The sequence below is a fragment of the Orbicella faveolata genome, unplaced genomic scaffold (genome assembly GCF_042242905.1).
Source record: "Orbicella faveolata isolate gen_17 unplaced genomic scaffold, um_ofav_v1 contig_3, whole genome shotgun sequence".
In the NCBI taxonomy this organism is placed as follows: Eukaryota; Metazoa; Cnidaria; class Anthozoa; order Scleractinia; family Merulinidae; genus Orbicella; species Orbicella faveolata.
The window spans coordinates 18,870,913-18,891,692 of record NW_028301558.1 but is presented as its reverse complement, the minus strand read 5'-3'; the positions used below and the strand labels follow the sequence as shown (position 1 = coordinate 18,891,692).

Genomic DNA, 20,780 nt, shown 5'->3' with positions numbered 1-20,780 from the left:
GCAGTAAATTTTGATTCAGAACGTTCGTCACTATTCTCGGGGAAACAAAATACACCATTTTATTCAAATGGGAGCAGGGATGACGCAGTGGTGAGAGCGCTCACCTCCCACCAATGTGGCCCGGGTTCGATTCCGGCCCGGTGTCATATGTGGGTTGAGTTTGTTGTTGGTTCTCGCCTTGCTCTGAAAGTTTTCTCCAGGTTCTCAGGTTTTCCTCCCTCCACAAAAACCAACATCTTTAAATTCCAATTCGACCAGGATAGAGTACCCCCATGAAAACCAGCTAAGGCTGATGTGATTTCTTTCTAATTATTTTAATTTATTATTCAATACTTGTTGCTATCGCCATTGCTCATTGTTTCTTTTTTCGCTCTTGTTTACCAGTTAATTGATCAGAAGTGCGGTGGTAAGGTAGCTGTTGTTGAAATCCTCATGAACAGCTTGTTGAGTCGACTGGTCGACTCGTCACATGTTGTCCGCAAGTTCTGTATCAGGGGACTGGGCAACATTTCTAGCGTGGAAGACTCTCAGGTAGGGTATATGGGTGTAAATTTCTTCAGACAACGCTGAAAGTGCGAATTTCCGCATGTATCAAGATTATTCTACATAGAGAGGGTTAGAAAGAAAGCAAACTGATATTTAATATTGCAAAATACTAGCGAAAAAAATGTAATCAGATACTCCTGACGTTGGATCAGTCTTCAAAAGTCTTTTTTCGGTGCATAGAGGTGTTTTTTGGATTAAAGTAGTCTATCCACACCCTTTCTTGTCTGCCAGTAAGGCAAAATAGAGGGTTTGTGGATAAACTACGATTAAAGAGAGAACATCCCTTAACATTACTGCGAAAAGCAGGATGCAGTAGAATGAGAATTTCATATGTTGAAAAAGTTGTTGCGAATTTTTTATGTATAAGAAGTTATGTTGAGAATTTCTTATGTTGGTAGGGATTGTCTGTGGGGATCAAAAAACAACGACTGTGGGGCTTTAGCTTTGTTTATTTCCACAATGTATTTTTTATTTAAGCAGTATTTTCCTCGAAATTTGCTGTAAGAGCGTGACATGCTCATCAAGAGAGCTTATGTCGTTTACAATTTATTATTACTATTTTACTTTGTTCATAGCACATCGTGTGGAAAACTACTAATAAATAACGAGGAAAAAACACGCCAAAAACTAGCGTTCAATGAAGAAATACCCATAACTTGTTTGCCTGGTGCACAAATTCTCTACAGTGAATAACTTTCGATGAATCTTTTTTCAGTTGGAAAAATATTCAACCACAATTTTATCAGCCATGATGGCTGGTATGGATGACAAAGATGATTTGGAAGACGAGATAACGCTGGAGGCCATGTCCGGACTGGCTAAAATCCTGGCTAAATTGGACGAGAATAATGTGCGACAAATACTCATCAACATTTGTCTTAGAATCAGACCGTGCTTTGAGAAGGTGGGTGTAAAAATTACAGTTAATAAGCCTGCAAGTAGGTTCACGTTCGGCGCTTCCGCACCAGATCCTCCCTGCTGGATTGCTTCGCGTGCGTGTGTGACTCGAAGGTGAGCCTACTCGCAGACGGGTTAATATTAACCAAGCGTGAGGTCAAGATGGCTGGATATTGGCCAAGCTCTTTTTTGCCTGTTTATGGACCGAGACGGAGTCGAGGTCCATAAACATGCAAAAATAGAACGAAACCAATATCTAGCCTTCTTGACCGAGCAAGCTTGATCAAAAAGGATTTATTATTTGAAAAAAAACCCGCTATTTTCTTGCGGGACACCACGGGTATTTCCGAGCGGGTAAGATAGCGCCATGTTGCCCGCTCAGGTAGTCAATCACAGCGTAGGATTTGGTTCATCTTGCCCGCTCACGGAGCTAGTCATATAGGACTTTGAATAGTTTTAAACGTGTGCGCTCCTGAAATTCTCCTAACGCCAGCATATTTTTCTGTGTGATTCAGTTTCATTTTTGTCTCATTCTCCTCAAAAATTGTAGATGTAATTCTTGTCTTCTTTGCTTTTTGCTCGTTTGAACTTTTAGGACAAGGATGCAGTTCGGGCCGCGGCTTTCACCTTATTTGGGAAGCTGTCTCGTTTTGGTGATGGCCCGTCAAAAGCTCCGTTCCTGGAGCAAGTTCACACAAACTTGATAAGTGTTCTTCTACATTTGAATGAAGAGGATGAAGTCATTAAGGTATAAAGTTATTTACGTATTCACCATTTATCGAAACTGGACTCCCCAAGACAGCTGTTACGATCTTGATGACAAGGTCAATGCCCAAGCAGCTGTCATTTATGAGACAGCATTAATCTGTAACGTCAGGTTTTGTGCCAGTGGGTGTGAAAGCTAACGCGCGCGAAAACTTCCCGCGCTTTTTGCAGCCGTCCGCGTCGCTGAAACTAGAGAGTTGATAAGAACTACAACAGGAGCAGCTCTACAAGTTGCCACGTATCATTAAGGTGGCCGAACACAGTTTTCGCGCGCGCTTTTGCTGATGCAATTTAGCTAGCGCGCGCACATGGACTGCAAGAAACAAACATGCCGTCAATAGAACGATCATTTTATTTACTCAACACCCGCAGTATCTGTGCTATTTTGCTCTATATTTGAACGCAGTGTATTGATGGCTTCAGTCTTTTATTACAAAGATATATTAGTAAAGGTAACGATGCAAAGGACCCAGCAATTCTCAGCTTTTTCTTTGTTACCGAAAGAACCCAGTTAAATGCAGCGCATGCGCAGTTGCTCGAAAAATTGAGACCGATTGCTTTTGCAGAAACTTGCCGATTTCTAACGATCCAGTCGTTAGAATTTCAAGAAGTTTGGCAAAAAAAATAGTTCAGAAACCACGTGAATGATCTATCACAAAAAATCTGAATTTTGACATAGGGATTTTAAATAATTCAGAACATGCGGTGAAAACGATTTACGGCGAATTACGAAAATCGTCTATGTCAAAATTTTATTAGAAGAGTGTTGACAGAAGGGATTTAAAGTCAATTCGTAGTGGGCAAATGATGAAAAAAATCTAACGACTGGATTTTTTTTTAAATAAACAAAAACCATTTTTTAAGCCTTGCTTTTAACCAGCCCCGTTGCCATGGCAACAGCGCAAACCTGAGCCAAAATGCGAGAATGAACCCTTCTGAGGTTAACCTTGGCTCTTGCAGAAAAAGGGCGCCAAAGCATAAATAGTTTAAAAGTAATGGTGAATTAGGCATAGGCAGTTGAAAACTGTGTTCGGCCACCTTAAGTGATGGCTCGGTCGTGAAAATCTGTGATCTTTATGTGGTCATTTTTTCTGATTTCTTCACAGGCGTGTAAAGGTTGTCTGAGGTCAATTGCTCCTCTTATGGGCTCCGAGTCCGTAAAAAAGATGTTCCAGAAGCACTTGTTAGAAGAAGGACATCTTCATTTTGGCGAGTTTATGAACGACTTGTCAAGGTTAATTGTAAGTGGTGCATTTTCATTGCTTCTACTAAGTGATAATGATAAGTGATACCAATACTGTCAACAGAAGGAGAAAAAAGTGGACCAACGACAAAACAACTAGTTTGTGATAAACACTAAATTTTAAATAGGGACGTAACTTTAAGGAAGGAAAAAAAATTAGCATAATTGACCACAAGTAAATTTATGAAATATGCTCAAAATGGGGGTAAATGATGATATAGGGTTTCAGATACATGTTGGCCAGAAAGTTAGAGAGCAATGGGTTTGGACGCTTACAGCCGAGAGTTTGACCACACAGCATGGTACACCATTGATTCCTTCATACTAGGATGTGATGCCATGAGGCAACACGAGCTTACACCACAGTTGTTTTGAGTTCTTTAAACTCCCTTGATTGTTCATTATGACTCTTTGGAAACAGAAAATAATTTCTAGTTCTTCTCCCATGATGAACTATACCCTTTACTTTGTTTCCGTTAAGATAAAACTTTCCAGGCAATCACAGTGCGCGTAATATCTTGTTAATTTATATATACAATGGTTCGGCATTATCTTTTTCTTTAATTCTACTCAGCTGGAGTCTGATGTACTTCTCTGCCTGGGAATTTCTTATTCTCTTTTCCTGCTTATCATTTTTGTTTGTGTTTTTCTCCTCAGATTGTTGATTTTCCAGATAAAATTAGTTTTTACGTTATGGGCTGCGTTTCATTCTACAAGAGTTCGCGAGATGACATCAAGGCAAATGCCGCACTATTCACTGGTGAGTGACCGTCAACTGATTGGTATTCTTAGAAGTCTTCTTATTAAACGAAAACAGTGCTTCCCCTTAAAAATATGCATATTCTGTAAAGCATCTCGGTTTTGCGTAAAATGGAGGTGCTAGGAATATTGCTAACCCGTAAGGGGATGCTGTAGTCCATTGTAGGTTACCCCAAGCATTCTGCCAGGTAGACCTAACAGCTGTCTGGCTCCCATTTAAACCCCGTGGTACAGAGAGACACGAAGCACAAAGACACAACACAAAGACCTCGGGCAGGGCCTGAACCCAGACCACTCGATCCATTCAGTCATTGGGCCATTGTATGTTACATTATGTACACGAGTCTTTTACAGGGTTTATTCTGTAAAATTCTGTCGTTGGTTTCATGACTTGCAGGTTTTATTCTCGGTAACCTTCCTCAAGAAAGAAGGGACGAAGTATCTAAAGATCACGTGTGTGGAGGTAAGTTCAAGTTTGCTGAGCCATGGTGGACGATTACAAGGCGAATTTCAAACTGGCGTCCGAAACACATCCTCTGGTAATGATGTTGGCGAAGTTCCAGTCTAAGTTGAAATTCAGCCCGAACTGGAAATTTCAGCCTAGGTAAACGGACTTTAAAAAAATGAAATAAAAATCCCAGAAGAAGCCTTGTAATCGGATTAAAATTTCAGCCGTGCCGAAAAGGAAACTTGGGAATGCGTGGTGATTGCGTTTTCAATCAAGCAAGATCAGTGAAGATGGCGGTTGCAGAAGAGCGAAGGTTTCAATCCGGGCTGAAATTCGCCATCATCAACAAAATTCCACCCTCTCTAACCCCAAAACACCTCTAGCTTTAGTTAAATTTCCCCAAGTAACCACTCTCTTATTCTCCTGATGGACAGGGAACCAGCCAGGTGCTTTGGAATTTAGAAATGGCCCCGGCTTTTTGACAAATTGGGTCAAATATTTCAAAATCAGTTATGTCTTGAATTCACTTTAGGTAAAATTCTCACTCTCAAAAAGAAAGATTGTCTCTTATAACACTCAATGTGACATTGCTTATATAGAAACATATTAAAGTATTTCACCATTTCATTATGAACTTAAAAGTACTTCTCTCTATTCGTTTTCAGCCCTGATTCTTCTACTGAAAGATCCTTCACCCCGAGTGAGATGTAAAGCCGCTGAAGCAATGAGCTTGCTCTACGACTATTGAGACCAAAGATAGGAACTAAGACATGAAATATTTGAGTATAAAATAGATGTATTGAAATTTAGGTACCTTTATTCGACAGAATTGTCCAATATTTGACGTGATCATAAAACAGTCAATGCAAACTAAATAAGTTAACTTCGTCATTGTGATCTGTATACACAAGGTTAGGGTTGTTCAAAGGGTGGATAACCTTATCCACAGGAAAAATGCAGTAGACAAGTGTTAACAAAACAAACCACGCTATCCACTTGATAGTGATTTATCCGGTGGATAGCGTTTTCCACCTTTCGAACAACCCGGGCCGAGTTAACGCTGAAGATAATATACACCAGGTTGGTAACGACATCTTTGTTTCATGCAGTAACCTACCTATTATCCGAGGTAAAGAGTTTTTTTTTCCCGTATTTGTATAGATCAACATTGATCAGCAAATTATTTTGCACCAAAAAAGGCGTTCATTAAAGTAGGTAGTCAGATACAAGAACGCCAATTTCGCGTGGCATATTTTGCTCGCACTGGGTAACTTTAAAATTAAACAAAATTTGAATTCCCGGTGTAAACCGAGTTATTACGTGTTTTATGTGTTTAAGAAGTTTTCGGTGGTTGATATGCAATTTAAATTACTTAGTTATGTTTTTTTTTTTTTTTTTTTTGGAAAGTGCTCTTTATCAAAGAGTGAATCGGTCTATGCCTGTATTTTTGTAGAAGTATCTTTTAGTAACACGTAAAGAAAAGTACGATCACTTTAATCCTGGGGTAGTCAAAAGCTCACAGCTCTTTTCGTGTTCAAGAGGCTTTTACTTTTATCACAACTGTTCAGTTAATCTGAACAGTATTTGTTGCAACAGAAAACTTTAACTATTCATTTCAGTGTTTCGAGTAGACTCGTGGCCATGGCGATGGCCGTTGGAACATGTTAGAGAATCCGGTTACGTTCTTATGGGAGCGATCATACCCGGACGTATTACACCACGTGCAAACAGCAGAATAACGGACCTTTTCGGCGATACGACGGCCATTTTGAATTCTATTGTTTCAAATTGCTATTATGGGATTCTCAGGGGCCAAACCCTTTACTACTTTGCCCCTTAAGCATCCCATAATAGCTATTTGAAAGAGTAGAATTCAAAATGGCCGCCGTATCGCCGAAAAGGTCCGTTCCTCTGGAGAGTCCAATCTAGTGTAAACAAATTATATGGGTTTTGATTGGCCAAGCGATGAAAAATTAACACAAACATGCTGAAATGATGTCAAACAGTGTGTTATTTAAATTAAAAGAGTACATTCCTCTCTCTAAGACCGATGCACGTGGGGGTATTGTTTTTATTATTCTGCAAACTTAGCAGGGACGCAGGAATTTTGAGTAGCTTATTTTCAAGGGATTACTAAAAAAAAGTAAAAGGGTGAAAATTAATTTAAGTGTCAAATGTTCAATGTTGAAAGAGTGTCTGTATGTAAATTGAATAAAGAATTACTTAAAGAAACAGCTTACGTTGTTTTCAAGTTATTTTGAACTAATTAGTTTATGGAAAGACGAACTTGGGCCTTGATTGGTTTTTGGTTTTACTGTTCAGGAGAAAGACCATAAATTTCCTAAAGTTAAACGGGGACTACGAAGTCAAACTTGACGATAACATTTATCTCTGTAAGGAAGCCCTCGGAGTACCAACGGTCTGAAGGTAGCGACCGCAAAACTAACTTGACTTGCTGTTAAGGAACAAAGCAAAACAAAATGTAATGCGTCACTCAGTGCCTTACATTCTTGGTAAACAAGTGAGCAAAGTTGAGCATTTATTCACGTTTTCCAGGTCGCAGATTGTCCTCAATTTGCCCGAAAAATTTGAATCAAAAAGATTACTACTTAACGAAAAACTGTTTCTGTTGAGGATATTTTGAAAAAGGATTTCGCCGAAACTATTTCACGAACGTTTCATCTAAGCCCTCTGTATTGCAAAATTCCGACTCCTCATGATCAGTTTTCCATGTGAAAAATAGTGTATTGTCTTATTCGACGGTCAAACAAGGCTTCCTCGATCTCGCGTTTTTTTCAGTACGCCATAATTTTTTTCTTCTTATTATTTTTCATAACCTTTATTAACCACATTGTACTCAGTTACATCAATATATGTGAAAGGCTACGCTACAAGCATGCGCGCACACGCCCACACACACAGTACGTCATGTTGGTAAGTTCAACAGTTTGTTATTTCCGTTTGTCCCTCCGTGTGCTTATCTCTATTTATTCGTTTTATTTTTATCTCGGTTAAGTATAAGGGTGTTAGAGGTAAATAAACGTTATGGGAGATCTGTAATTTAAAAAACAAACGAAGCAAACTTTAAGGAATCGAGTCCGTCTATTTTTTAGACACCAAGTCTGCAAACTTCAGAGTTCACTTACATTCGCGTCGATCGAGATGTTTGACTTTCTCTTTTTTTAAAAAAAAATTGTTCATATCAACGTTTTGTTTTGTCTTCGTGTAGTTCTCACCAGATTCCCTTCTGAATCTGAAATAATTGCCAGCTTCGATCACAGTGTTCTTTTTTCCATGGACAAGCATAATAATTATGTATTATTAATATTAAACCTATCATTATATATTATGTTTGGAGATTACACCGGACAAGCTGCTCACAGGTCAGAAAATCGCAAAAAATTTCCGTGGAAAAACTTACGAAGCTTCGTTGTCTTGTAAAAAAAACGCTTTAAAGTGCACGACCCACTAGGGAATATTTACAGTTTTTACATACCATCTGTCTCCAACGCGTGAATAAAAAGCGAAACACTTAACACTGCGGCAAGGTACTTATTAGGCAGGTCCGCATTGTTCAGGTACAGCAAGAGCGGAGACCAAAGATTGGAAGGCTTGTTTTACTCAACACACATCCCTACACAGGGCCACCCTGTACTCTACGGGTAAGAACATTTCAAACCCGTGAAGCCTTTATACTGTATTATGAGACAGAAGTATTCAAGTGGTTAGTCCTTGGTGGTTAGTCAAAATCCACAAAGCGAACCACCTTCTGTCAAGAGGTTACGGAATCGGTCGAACATTTGCTCTCCTCCTGTAGGGCATCTTTCGATTTTTGGAAACACATCTTGTCCGAACTAAGAGATAATGATGTTCATTGTACCATTTAGGCTTATATTGTATTAATGAGTCGGATTTGATCTCGGGAAATTTTGCTATATTGGGTAAATATTATATCGACTGTAGGAGATGTTTGAATGGCTTACCTACCGTACTTAGATCGACGTTTTATTGCTAGAACAAGGCGTGTAACCAAAATCGAGCTCCATATTACCAAGGAGAAGAATAAGCTCCTTAAGCATATTCAAAAGTGGGAAAAGTTAATTTTCTGAACCCTGGTAGCTGGTTAAAGATTATTCGAAAGCAGGCAGAGGTAAATCAGAAGTTACACAATGTAAGACAACACTATACACTCCAGAGAATCGGCGTCATTATAGAGCGAATTGTCTTACATACTTATCGTGTAGCCGTGACAATTTTTGAATGTTAACCACTGTCAACTCCGAGCTCTCTTGGGGCTACTCACTTATTTAGGCTTACAACCTCTCACATTGGCATGCAAACCTCGAGTACATCACAAACTCCGCGTACGCGCGCGTGTACGAAACGCCAGCACGAGAGGAGGATCAAAGACCATCAAACTAACTGACTATGAACTGATCAGCGACTTGTGTCTGAGATGCTTTCTACAGAAAACAATTTTCAGTAATTTCTAACCAAACATCGACAATTGCGGTCTAAAGTTTCAAGTAAGTCTCCGTTGGCAAGTCTCCGAAACGCCTCTGGAACGTGCAAATCCCATCAAGTGCAGCTAGCTGGGATTCCTCTTTGGAGACGCTTGACACAAAAGTCAATCAATGGATTGAATTCCGTCTGGATTGATATTGTTGTTGCTGTTGGTGTTTTAACAAAAAAGCCTATATCTCTCATTAAGGCAAATTTACTTTAGAGAGAGTTTCTTCAAATTCCCAGCAAGCTCATGAGAAATCTGAAAGGGAAAATGACCTCAAAATGTAAGTTAATTAGTCGATATTGCCACGTAACTCGCCCACCTTTTTCTGTACATGCAATTGCAACTATTTTTCTTATATCCAGAATATTTTTGTCCACTTCAAAGTTCGAGGGATAAACAAACCGCAATTACCGGAATTCAAATGATTTTTTTAAATTTTTTTTCCTGAAGGAGTTATAGCTAGGAGAATCGAGCAAAGTCTTCATGAAAAAAAACTCGTGAGTGATACGCCACAATAAGTTAAAAAAAATACTGTGAGTTGGAGGAAGTAGGAGCCTTCGTCTTCCGCTATTCCTGTTTCGTCGACCTAAGTGAAAAGAGACGGGTTTTTATATGGAGTACGGAGAAAAATTGGGAAGATCTTTTTGTACAGATAAGACGAGTTTTCAACACGAAGCGAGCCTGTATAACTTTTCTGGTTAAATTCGCAATGAAGCTGAACCGACAAGACCGAAAGATGTTCTGGGTATAATATTTACTCGTATTTGGCGTGTATTGGTGAAGAAGAAATTTACATATTTGTATTTTTGAACGTGAAGTATTTGTTTTTCCTCGCATGACAGCTTGCACGATGCGTTTTGCTGTACATGCAGCATTGCGTGGCTTTTGAGCGTGGATAAGAACATGTTTCCTCATGCCTGAAGAAAAAATAACTTACGTGATCACGCTTTGTCTGCCATGTCTCATAGGTAATAAAAATGTAATGAAACTAATAAAAATGCTCTGTTCTGATTGGCTGAACTACCGCACGCTATCAACCGTTAGTGTATGCAGCGGTTAGAGGTCGTCCACAAAGTGGCGACATTTGACCGCATGAAAAGAGCCTTTAACAATTATTCCACGAGCCTACATTGGATGCGAGCTGATAGTAATAACAAACGAGCCAACGAATTTGTTAAAATCACCCCTTATCCAACAAGGGCGAATGGAATAGTTCTCTTATTAGAACGACTGGATGGATGGTGTGGACATTTCAGTTTGGTCTAAACGACGCGATGGCCTGAAAAAGGCGGGAAAATTGGCGCGCGCGTGTTTCTCACTTTGGAGTTGAATGGCGCTCGTCCCGAAAGCAAGCAAGAAAGAGGTTTCCTGTGTTTCTTCCGAAATATCCTTCTCATTTAATCGCTTCCAAATTTGTCTACGTTCTGGAAAAATGTGACAAACGACGAACGATTTAAGGGAAGACCCGAAAAAGCGGTGTTGCTGAAAGTTATACGGCGCCTTGTTCAAGTCAAATGAAGCCAGAGTTTACTTGTTTGCACCGACTGTCATCATGAAGACTACAGATTGTGTTGCTCAGAATCGATCGGGTTCACTGAAGCACAAAAGGACAAGACTCAATTGTAAGGTAACAAGCTTTAATTGATGATAGTGACATTTTGTGGTTTAGAGTTCGGAATGGTATTGTCTGTTATTTCCTGTAGTTGGGGAAGCTGGAAAGGAGAAAGTACATCGAAACGGCTCAACGAGATGTTGCCTTCAATACCCAAGGCCAAATAATAATACATATCGTTTGGTCATAGAAATGTTAACCAAGTATAAGCGGCGTTAACGATGATAGAGGAAAATAACATGATGCAGAATCCTCATTGCAAACAGCTTTAAAGCTATTCTGTAAAATATAATTGGAAAGTATGAATTGAACCCATTTTGTAATCACTTTTCGACTGTAAACGACCTTTGTTATGGGCCTTGCTATGTTGAAATATAGCTACTAATGTGTTGATGCCTTAGGTGATCTTATACCCAGAAATATTAAGTCTCTCCTCCAAAAACTATTTTTCCGAAACATGAACATTCAACATCGCTGAGCATTTGCAAAACGATTTTTCTTTAATTACTTGTTTTAGATTTAGAAATCTGCTCTCATGAGTGTCAAGGTTATCGAAAGGAGATGAACCGATCTCTCTTTCAGACACAAGGTCTGCAAATTACGGAAATAGTTGACACTCGTCTGATGCAAATTGATTTGCCAGGTGCTTTTCTCTGAATGATTGAAAAAAAGAAAAAAAACAAACAAACAAAAAAAAAACGTCCAAAAGTAGTTCTCTTCACAAACTTGTCTTTCAAATTCCTGGCCCGTACCCTCATATCTTCAATTAATAAGTAGATATAGCCTGTAAAAACCTTCGCATATTTGACAAATTTTGCATTCCTGTTCCATAATCCAACTATATCGAAGGACCTGTCGTGATCACGCGCGCATTTACCGCATTTACCAAACAAAGCATTTACCGAGGCACGCACGTACTAAGGACTACTGGAGAAAGATTGGAACAATTGTTATATAGCGGCAACACATGGTGAGGTAAGGATAAGTTCACCTGTGGATCTAGCCTATCGATGGATGCAGACACATAATGAAAATAACAAACGACAAATATTTAATTTTTTTTTTTTTTTTTTTTTTTTTTTCATAAGTGTGTTCAACGATTAGCAGTAGTTTAAATGTAAACAAAGAAGAACAAATCCAACGATAAGACAGCAAGTTAACTTTTGCTCTTTGATGATTGTACTCAGGAACAGTCATGAAGTTTCCATTTTGGTCCTCAATGCTTGTTTACAATGTATGGATACAAGCTTGTAGTTGTTGATGGCATAACTTCAATAATATGAAGTTGGCTCTGTTTTGTTTTGTTTTGGCTTGTTTTTTCTCTTCGCGAATTGTTTTGGATGTGAATAAGTAATGTCGTGTTGAAGCAATTAGCGCTGAATCTAAGTCAAGAAACAGAAATAGGAGTTGCGCTAACCCAAGCGGAAGAACGGCACTCGGCAAGGTAAAATCTCCTTCTTACTACTCATGTTGTACTAAGACGAAACAGGATTGACCGGGACGAATCAAGACTCGCCTTTCATTGACTCCAAGGAGACGCATCTCCCTGAAGTTAAACAATTGATTTGTCGTGTTGTCCAATATTTACAATGTATGTGTTGCCAGTTTCCTTACACAGAATCAATTCTCCATTCTCTCTTGCTTATTATCGAACATAATTGATGTTTGATTTCTCAACTCAGTTTGCGTTCTGTTAAGAAGTTACTCTTTGTTTTGTAGATCAAAAATGTCTGGTTATTAACTAGCGAATAAGTTGCAAATCTTGTTTTGCAGCCAACCTCAAGGTGATTTTTTAGGTTTGGGCCATGGTGTTTCGAAGTCTTGTCCATATCTATTTACTTCTGAACTAGTACCCGTTTTTATACCGAAATTAGCAACGTTCTATAGTGTTTTGCCGAAAGCAATAAATTTACAGAAAGCAACAAATCGAGCAGAAACATAATTCCTATAAGCCAGCTTTTCAACGGTTCATGATCTATGGCCAATTCTTTCTGCCATATTTTTCGGCCAGTTCCTTCTCTTTTACAGGCGTCTACTGTTTTGTTTCTTGCAATGCTCACATAACTACAACCAATTTATCTCGAGTTATTTTTGGTGCGTTCTCGTATTTACTTCTGAACTTGTACCCGTTTTTAAACCGAAATTAAAAACTTTCTATAGTGTTTTACCGAAAGCAACAAGCCAGTCTTACAAATCGAGCAAAAACATAATTCCTATAAGCCAGCTTTTCAATGGTTCTTGATCTATGGCCAATTCTTTCTGCCATTTTTTTCGGCCAGTTCCTTCTCTTTTACAGACGACTTCAGTCTTGTTTTTTGCAATACTGACAGCACTACAACCAATTTAACACGAGTTCTTTTGGTGCGTTCTCGTGTCTTTTAAGTCACCCGATTTACCTGAGATTTATGAGGCTCTTACGCGGATTCCTTCCTTTACTCACCCAGGTTCTCTACGCAAAATTTTGGATGAATCCCAGTTGAGTGAATGAAAATGTTGAGCATTTAATTTACCCGAAGACTAAGCAAAGAATCGATGATTATGTATTACTTTAAAACGGAGAAATCAACACAGCTTCCGCGGAATGAAAGTTTTATTCTGAAGATGTTGCTTACTAATGGAGAAGACATACACACGATTTTGTAGTTGTTGTTGTTGTTTGTCAATCGTAACCTTCTCTTTATATTCCAGTATGGTTGTGCTGGTTTGCTGATTGTTTTTGGTGCTTTCCTTGCTGTAAGAAAAAGTTATGATGAGAAAATTAATTGCTCGTGGATGTATCTGGATTTTACTCTGAACAATTATTAGTTAAAAGTTGTGCTATTAATGAAACGTTATGTTGAAACTTGGTTGTTTAACTATAGGCACAAGCACAGGACCATAATTAAGATCAAGAGCAAGCTTAAGTATAAGTTAATGAGAAAAGCAGCCACAACGGACAAAAATTAACGTGAAAAGAGCGAACACAGGTTAAGAACACAAGCCCCGTGAAACTGTTGTTGCCACCACGAATCACAGCGAGAGAAGTACAAGGGGAATGATCAGTTCAATCTTTCTACTGCTTTCGTTTATGCTATGTCCTATCGGCTAGTGAAGGCTAAAGAATAATAGGAATGTCGCTCAGACAAAAACTATACGCTTAGTAATGTTTTGGCACAAGATTTGCCATGAACTGTTCGATTCCTCAGCAATAATTCCTTACAGCCATGTCGCTTTAGTCGTTATTATGAGCACTCTTTTTTATAAGAATATATTTTATAGGAATATCGAGGCTGAAATTTGCGAAATTTTAAGAATGATGAAACCGAGGTTGGGATTTCGAGAAGACTAGCATTTTTATGTGTGGAAAATTTGTAAATACATGCAACACAATTATGTGTTTTTAACTCAACCGTATAAAATACTACCTTTCTCTAGACGGCAAAACTAGCAAAAAAAAACCAACGATTTATTTACAAATACAACAAGAAAAGCAGTGTGTCAATAACAAATCTGTAAGAAGTTATGTATGAGTGTCATATCAGGCTTCAGAGGCTTCCTTGCCTGCAGTTTGGCTGGAAAACTACTTCAACGCTATCTCGACACCAAACACTTGTAACTGATATCTCGGATGCATTCTTTTAAAACGGAAGTATCATACGCTACAATCTAAGACTATTTTCAGCCTAAAATCGACAGAAAAGTATGAATATTTAGCCTGGGCCGGAAAAACAGTATTCACCTATATAAAAAAGAGTGTACTGTATGAGTATGCTTATGGTGTTCAGCTGCGTTCCGAGAGAAGACACTGAGCTTAATCCTCACCCCAGTTCAGTGTCTGCTGATAACGTTACCTGAATATCAGCAAAACCGGATCAAACAAATGGTTCCTCACTTTTTACACATTGCCTTAACTTCGGTTATGACGAATTCCATTTAGCGTGCACGTTCGTTGATACAAAACTTATCCTCAACCTCTCGTAGAGAGATATTCTTTAGGTGGCCCAGCACAGGTTTTGTTGTGGAAGTAATTGGCTTTTCTGCTTCAGTTCAATCCTTGCAAATACGATATGTGACAGACAGCATATCGAACTCTAGGTGAGACAATATCCATAACAATCGCATTAAGAACAGCTCCGCACGCGTTTCATATTTTATCGTAACTGGAGTGTGATGACATGGAAGTGTCCGAATTGAAGTCGCTATTTTTGCGTGATACGTACACTCTAATAAATGGTTTGAATGTACATTTTTTTCTCATGGGTGCGATTGAGTGCGCTACACTGAAATTGTTCAATGGTGATTTCAGTACAGTAAAAAGGACACTTGAACCGTAACGGGTACATTCTTTTGTACATTTTTTCTGGTGACGATAGACTGAGGGCCCTTAGTTTAATGCAAATCATTACCATTTTTACGCTGTAAAAAGGTTAATACTTTTGTTAATATGAAGGGAACTCATTCTACAGTCGCCAGAAAAATGTTCAAAAAATTTCAGGTGTTCATGGTTCGAGTGATCTCACCGCCTGTAAAGCTAAAGAGAATAACTCTCTTAAAGCCAAATGCAATAAAATTCGGTTAACGTCGAGCGAAACGAGCGAAAATATCCCTTGGGAGAATATTTCAGACTCAATATGTTGTTTTGGGGTTGTAAAAGAAAGTCTGAAGGTGTATTTTCTTCATGTACCGTGCTGTCAAGTCGTCATCAAATGGCCTGCAGTTTTATTCCATGGCGCAGGAATAAACGGCATAGAAAATGCAATTCTTGTAAGCCGCACAAGATCTTACAACTACCGTACACGTTATTCAAGATAACAAGATAAGAAGACTCTGGCGTAACATATCTTACATGGCTGAGCTATTCACAAAATCCACGTCAGTTTCCTTTTTCATCAGCTTAGCCCGGCAATTATAACATTTTAATCGTATATGTACGCTATTTCGCCGTAATCCTCTTTAGTCTCTGTTATTCCTAGACATGTCTGCAGACGTTAAGGCAGATTATGTGGTTGATAAAAGTTGTAACAAACAAATGATTGTGACTCAGGAATCCGGTACGCGTAAAAGGGTATTTTTTTTTTGTTATTCAGTCGACTGCCTGTTTAGCGAGGTAGGGATCAACCTATGAGTTTGCCCTGTGTCAAGCTGTTTTCCGAAATGTGTAGCGTTTGACGCTAAAAAACAAACAAAAAATCGACCGAGCAGGCCGAAACTGATCAGGCTGTTATGGGGTATCAGTCTATCGCATTGGCAATAAGACGTTAAAAATAATCAGTTCCCCCTCACAAATATATATTTTAAAAAAACTGCTTATATATATGAAATCGGTCTTTCTGAAATATTATAAGATAACTGAAACTATACTTTCGTTTTCTCTGCTATGTGCGTACACTTTTCCATATAACCTTCAACTCTTGTCTGCTTTAGATTGTTTTAGAATGATATTCGGACACAACCATGACTGCTGAAAAGGATTAGGAACTAGTTGAGTTTCTGCAGTTGAGCCTGGATGAAATTGAAGATTTTTAAAACTGTTTAGCTCTCGACCAATCAGGTACGATTGTTTACAGTGGCAGTAAACCTGGATTTTGTGATCGGAAATGAGATCTGACCCATTTATCGATATTTCGCATTTCAAACCAATCTTTGATTTCGATCAGAACAATCTAAGTTCGAGAGTGGTTTGTTAAGAATGGTGACTGAACTGACTTCAACCGCGATCCCAGGCCCTCTCTTTTATGCCTCACTTGTCGTTGAGGAAAGTGGCTGGTCAAGTGACCACCTGTGACACAAATGTTTCCATCAAGATAGAGTCAACCAATCGTTTCTGACGATCTCAAACGCGCTGGCTATGAACTACAAACGGACAGGTACACCACTTACAGTCAAACCAAGTGAAGCGTACCCCTCCGCAAGGTACTCAAAATTACAATAATGCCTTTGCCTTGAATCAGTCTGGGCTTGAATATTGAACCTGTGAGTCCTTCGAAGAATACAGCTAACGGGTTCAATTTTCAAATAATCAATTCATTAATGTAATATTGAGGGGTACGCTTCACTTGGTTTGACCGTTAGAACTCCGGTCATATTCTAAGTTTCACAAAGGGGAAACGAGATATGTATTTATCCAGCGTGCCAAAGTATATCACTGATTTCATTTCCAGCTGGTGGATTTACTAATAATCGAAACTGTTTCGTTTTTTTATGTTGCCTCGAACGTCTCACACATGTACAAACATTGTTAGCAGTAGCTATATAAAGTGACGTTTATGATATGTTGCAAATTTTTCAATTTGCAACATATCATTTTTTGAGTATGCCAAAAAATCGTGTTTATACAAATGTGTCTAAATATAAACTTACATAAATCTGATGCAGAAGAAATAGTAAGTAGGCTTAATGTCAACCACACTGTAAATCATTTTGCATTGCTGTAAATCAATTCAGAATTCTCTGCTAATCGGCTTTGTGACAGAAACCCTGTTTAACATTCAAAATACAGCACACAAAAAAGTTAAATTACCTCCGAATTCGCGGATTTAAGAGACTGATCCACTGGTTTAAGTTCGATATCGGCATGTGATGTTTTGCATGTGCTAACCGTTGAAACGTTTGTTCTTCATTCGGCTTCTGAACTTCTTAGTGAACAGAGGTCTTATATTCTTTAGAGAAATCAAAAGAATCTCGACTACAAGGGAGGCAAAGGAGAGAGAGCTCGGGATCGAGGTTAACCTGGCTTCAGATTTCGTTCGACTTTAACCCAATTTACACGCGCTAAAAAATCGGCACGGCACATTTGTTTAAGAATTCTTTGTTAATAAATAGTAAATGCCAAAAGAAATATACCCAGAGTCATACGTCTGGACACGTTTGTGGGACCGTGCTGACCACTCTTTGGCACGGTACTCAAAATTTTCGATGTGTAAACGTAGCGGTCCCGAAACTACTTCGAGACTACCTCCTGGAGGTATTCGAGGACCCGTGCCGACATTTACGTTAGTGTAAACGCTTTCCCATTTCATTCCAGGCCTTCTTGCCATAAATCCATCCCTGGTGCATGTGTAAATGTCGCAGAAAATGGCGACCGAAGAGACGCAAACATGTTCTCGTTAGCCAAACAATAATTCGAAGAACCGTGGACTCAGCTGGCCCGCCAAGGCCTCAGAAGCTATGCATAGCAGGTCGGTGCTTAGCACTAACAACTCGTCGCATTCAGATTGTGGTGTCTCGTCGCGTTATTTCACCCTTGATCTTTATCTGGTAAATCGAAAATTCTCACACCACTGTTTTTCCAGGCCGGATTACTCGGTCTTATCCACAAGCGTCTTTCTAGAATGCTCTGACAAGCCACGTGGGCCATATTTACAAACAAAACAGGTCTCTTTCGGTCTTTTTCTTCTCAGTTTTTCTTGGAGATCTTGAGAAGTTTCCTCCCCTTTAAGGGGGTATGGTACCCTAAAATATGGCGATGTTCATGAAAAATTCAATTTCTTGGAAATGCAAAACTTAAGACCCTTGAGGACTTGTCAAAAACATTTTGAAACGATCTTGCCGAATTTCCTTCCAGATGAGTGTGAAATTTAAGGAAAGTACACAGTCGTATAAGTTTTTTCACGTAGCAACGGCCATAGCAACGACTGTTTACTATAAGAACGTGACCAAAAATATAGATTATTTTTAACTTATATGAACGAAACTATTTAGAAAAAAACTTTTAAGACATGCACAACTCGATTGGTATAATTATTTGTGAAAAGCTTTGCCTCAAATTGCCATCACAGGCTCATTCATTTCCCTTATGAAAAGAAATATTTCCCACAACTGCGGTAACTTTTTACAAAATAGAACAACCATTGCACCCCTCCCCCGAGATCCAATCTGCACCCCCCTTCCCCGCTATTTGTGGCTCGTTAAATGCTTAATACTTCGTGTAAGAAACTTAAAGTGCATTTTTCTCAAAAGTTTACTTTTGTACCGACTGACTTCGTGCCAACATTTCTACTTTGCAAGGTTCTTAAGTAGAATTCCCGAAACTTGGGTTGATCAAAGACCAATAGTGTCGCGATGATATAAACCAAAAAAATCGTAACATTTTAAGAGCTGTCACGTGACATGAGATGATTTGTCCACTGGGTGTGGTAAAAAATAAGGTTATTTCCAAATAAAGTTGTAAAAACCACTGAAAATAAGAGTTAACTGTCAAGACTTAGGTTCATTGCACAGAACAAAACAGAAACTTACATGATATGCTTATTTGACAGTCAATTCTTGTTTTGTAAAAGAGCAGGAAGTGTTGGCGTCAATACTATAAAACACTACTTCAAAAGGCTGTGGCTGGTTTCCATAGCAACCATTTTGAGTGAAACTCTAGAAATTTAATTTCTCTTTTTGAGTGCAATAGCACACAATTGATCTTTCTTCACCATATTTAAACAAACGTTTTGGTCCATATTGAAGGTACCATACCACCTTAAGGCATATTTTACGTTTAGCGAGCGATGCAAAATGATTGCTTGTTGTCTATCTGCCATTTGCCGGGTAAAATAGACGGAAATTAGGCCGTTGTGCCAATTTAAAATTCAGCAGTAGAAACATTTTTTAGTTTTTGGTAGTGCCGTGCCGAAATAGTTTGGGCACGGTGCCAAACATTTGACGTGCCGTGCTGATTTTTTAACGCACGTAAATGGGGCTTTGGATTATCCCTAGTGTCATTCAGCCCTGCACACTTCTAAAACATGACGGCAGAATGGGAACTTTCCACTTGGTTCAGGGAAAAGTGGTTTTAATCCTTTTTTGTTGTTGCTGAGCAAGTAACTTGAAGCAAGCTTGAGATGTTAAATTGATGTTTCATTTTAAAGTCTATATCTAGAAATCATCAGCAAACAACTTAATGTTCTTAGCAAAAAACGTCGGTTTTTGTCATTTTCAAACTCCCTCCTTCACTGTCGACGAGTCGCTATTTCGTGTACCATTCAAGTCAAACGGTCAGGATTTGAAGTCCTCAGGCCCCGTGTCCTTGTAGCTCGATCATTTTTACGGTTTTTATACTACAGTTGTAGCTATTGCATAAAACGTACAACAGTTTTTAAAGACATGTTTCGGCATGCTTATGCCATCTTCAGTTTAATAGAGTGACTAATGATACGTGACACAAGTTATATACTACAAAATATGAATAAATTATTTACAATATGCATTACAAAACAGTGGAAACGGAAATTACAGAGTTAAAAAGGTGTTGAAGTGATGTAACTGTTTGTTAAGGTCAGGTTTGTTCTTACTAATATAAAAGGCTTCTTTAAGTTTAAGATCAATAGAGCTATTCGCTGAGTCTAAGATGCGAAAACAAGAAGGTGTGTACATGCCCCTGCATGAAGAAAATTGAGAAAGATGTTTAAAAATATGCGAGTTTTTATCGCTTACTGTATGTTCTTTAATCCTGGTAGAAAAATGGCGACTGGTTTCACCAATATAACAGGAATTACATCCCGCACAAGTAAATTGATAAACTACCATGGATTTTAGAGCATCAGGAGTACGATCTTTAAAACTGAACATATTCTTGATTTTGAAAGAAGTAAAAACTAATTTGATATTAAGATCCGTTTCACAAAAACGTTTAAGTAATTGCCGTAGTTTGAGTTCCGTTATTCTAGAGTACTGGCCGATAAAAGGAAGCTTAAAATAGCGTATATTGTTTTCATCATTAACGTTGCGGCTTTTTTGATCAGAAGGCTTGTTAAGATACCGCTTGAAGGTTTTTTCAATGATGTGTGAAGGAAACGAGTTACGTTTTAGAGTGTCCGAAAGCTTGATCAAATCGTTTTCAAAACCGGAAGAAGTGTTGTTGATTTTATAAGTTCGGTCAATGAGAGTACGGACAAGGCCAATTTTATAGCGAAACGGAGTGAAACTAAAAAAATTTGTTAAGAGACCAGTGTAGGTTTTTTTATGAAAAACTGAAAAAACGCAGTCATGCGAAGAGTTGTCAATCAGAACATCCAAAAAGGAAAGTTTACCGTCG

General features: G+C 38.6%; 2 protein-coding genes across 2 annotated transcripts in view; both read left to right on the top strand.

Annotated features, from left to right (window-relative positions):
• LOC110069384 (maestro heat-like repeat-containing protein family member 1) overlaps window positions 1-6,892 on the top strand; it is a 29,607-nt gene extending 22,715 nt beyond the window's left edge. The window contains exons 36-42 of the mRNA XM_020776909.2: window positions 385-531; window positions 1,262-1,450; window positions 2,039-2,191; window positions 3,315-3,449; window positions 4,109-4,211; window positions 4,608-4,673; window positions 5,324-6,892. Coding sequence (XP_020632568.2) covers window positions 385-531; window positions 1,262-1,450; window positions 2,039-2,191; window positions 3,315-3,449; window positions 4,109-4,211; window positions 4,608-4,673; window positions 5,324-5,406 — 876 coding nt within the window. The 3' untranslated portion in view covers window positions 5,407-6,892. The remainder of the gene's footprint in view (window positions 1-384; window positions 532-1,261; window positions 1,451-2,038; window positions 2,192-3,314; window positions 3,450-4,108; window positions 4,212-4,607; window positions 4,674-5,323) is intronic.
• A 3,409-nt stretch (window positions 6,893-10,301) lies between these two features.
• LOC110068828 (twisted gastrulation protein homolog 1-A-like) overlaps window positions 10,302-20,780 on the top strand; it is a 33,532-nt gene continuing 23,053 nt past the window's right edge. The window contains exon 1 of the mRNA XM_089298582.1: window positions 10,302-10,795. Coding sequence (XP_089154708.1) covers window positions 10,721-10,795 — 75 coding nt within the window. The 5' untranslated portion in view covers window positions 10,302-10,720. The remainder of the gene's footprint in view (window positions 10,796-20,780) is intronic.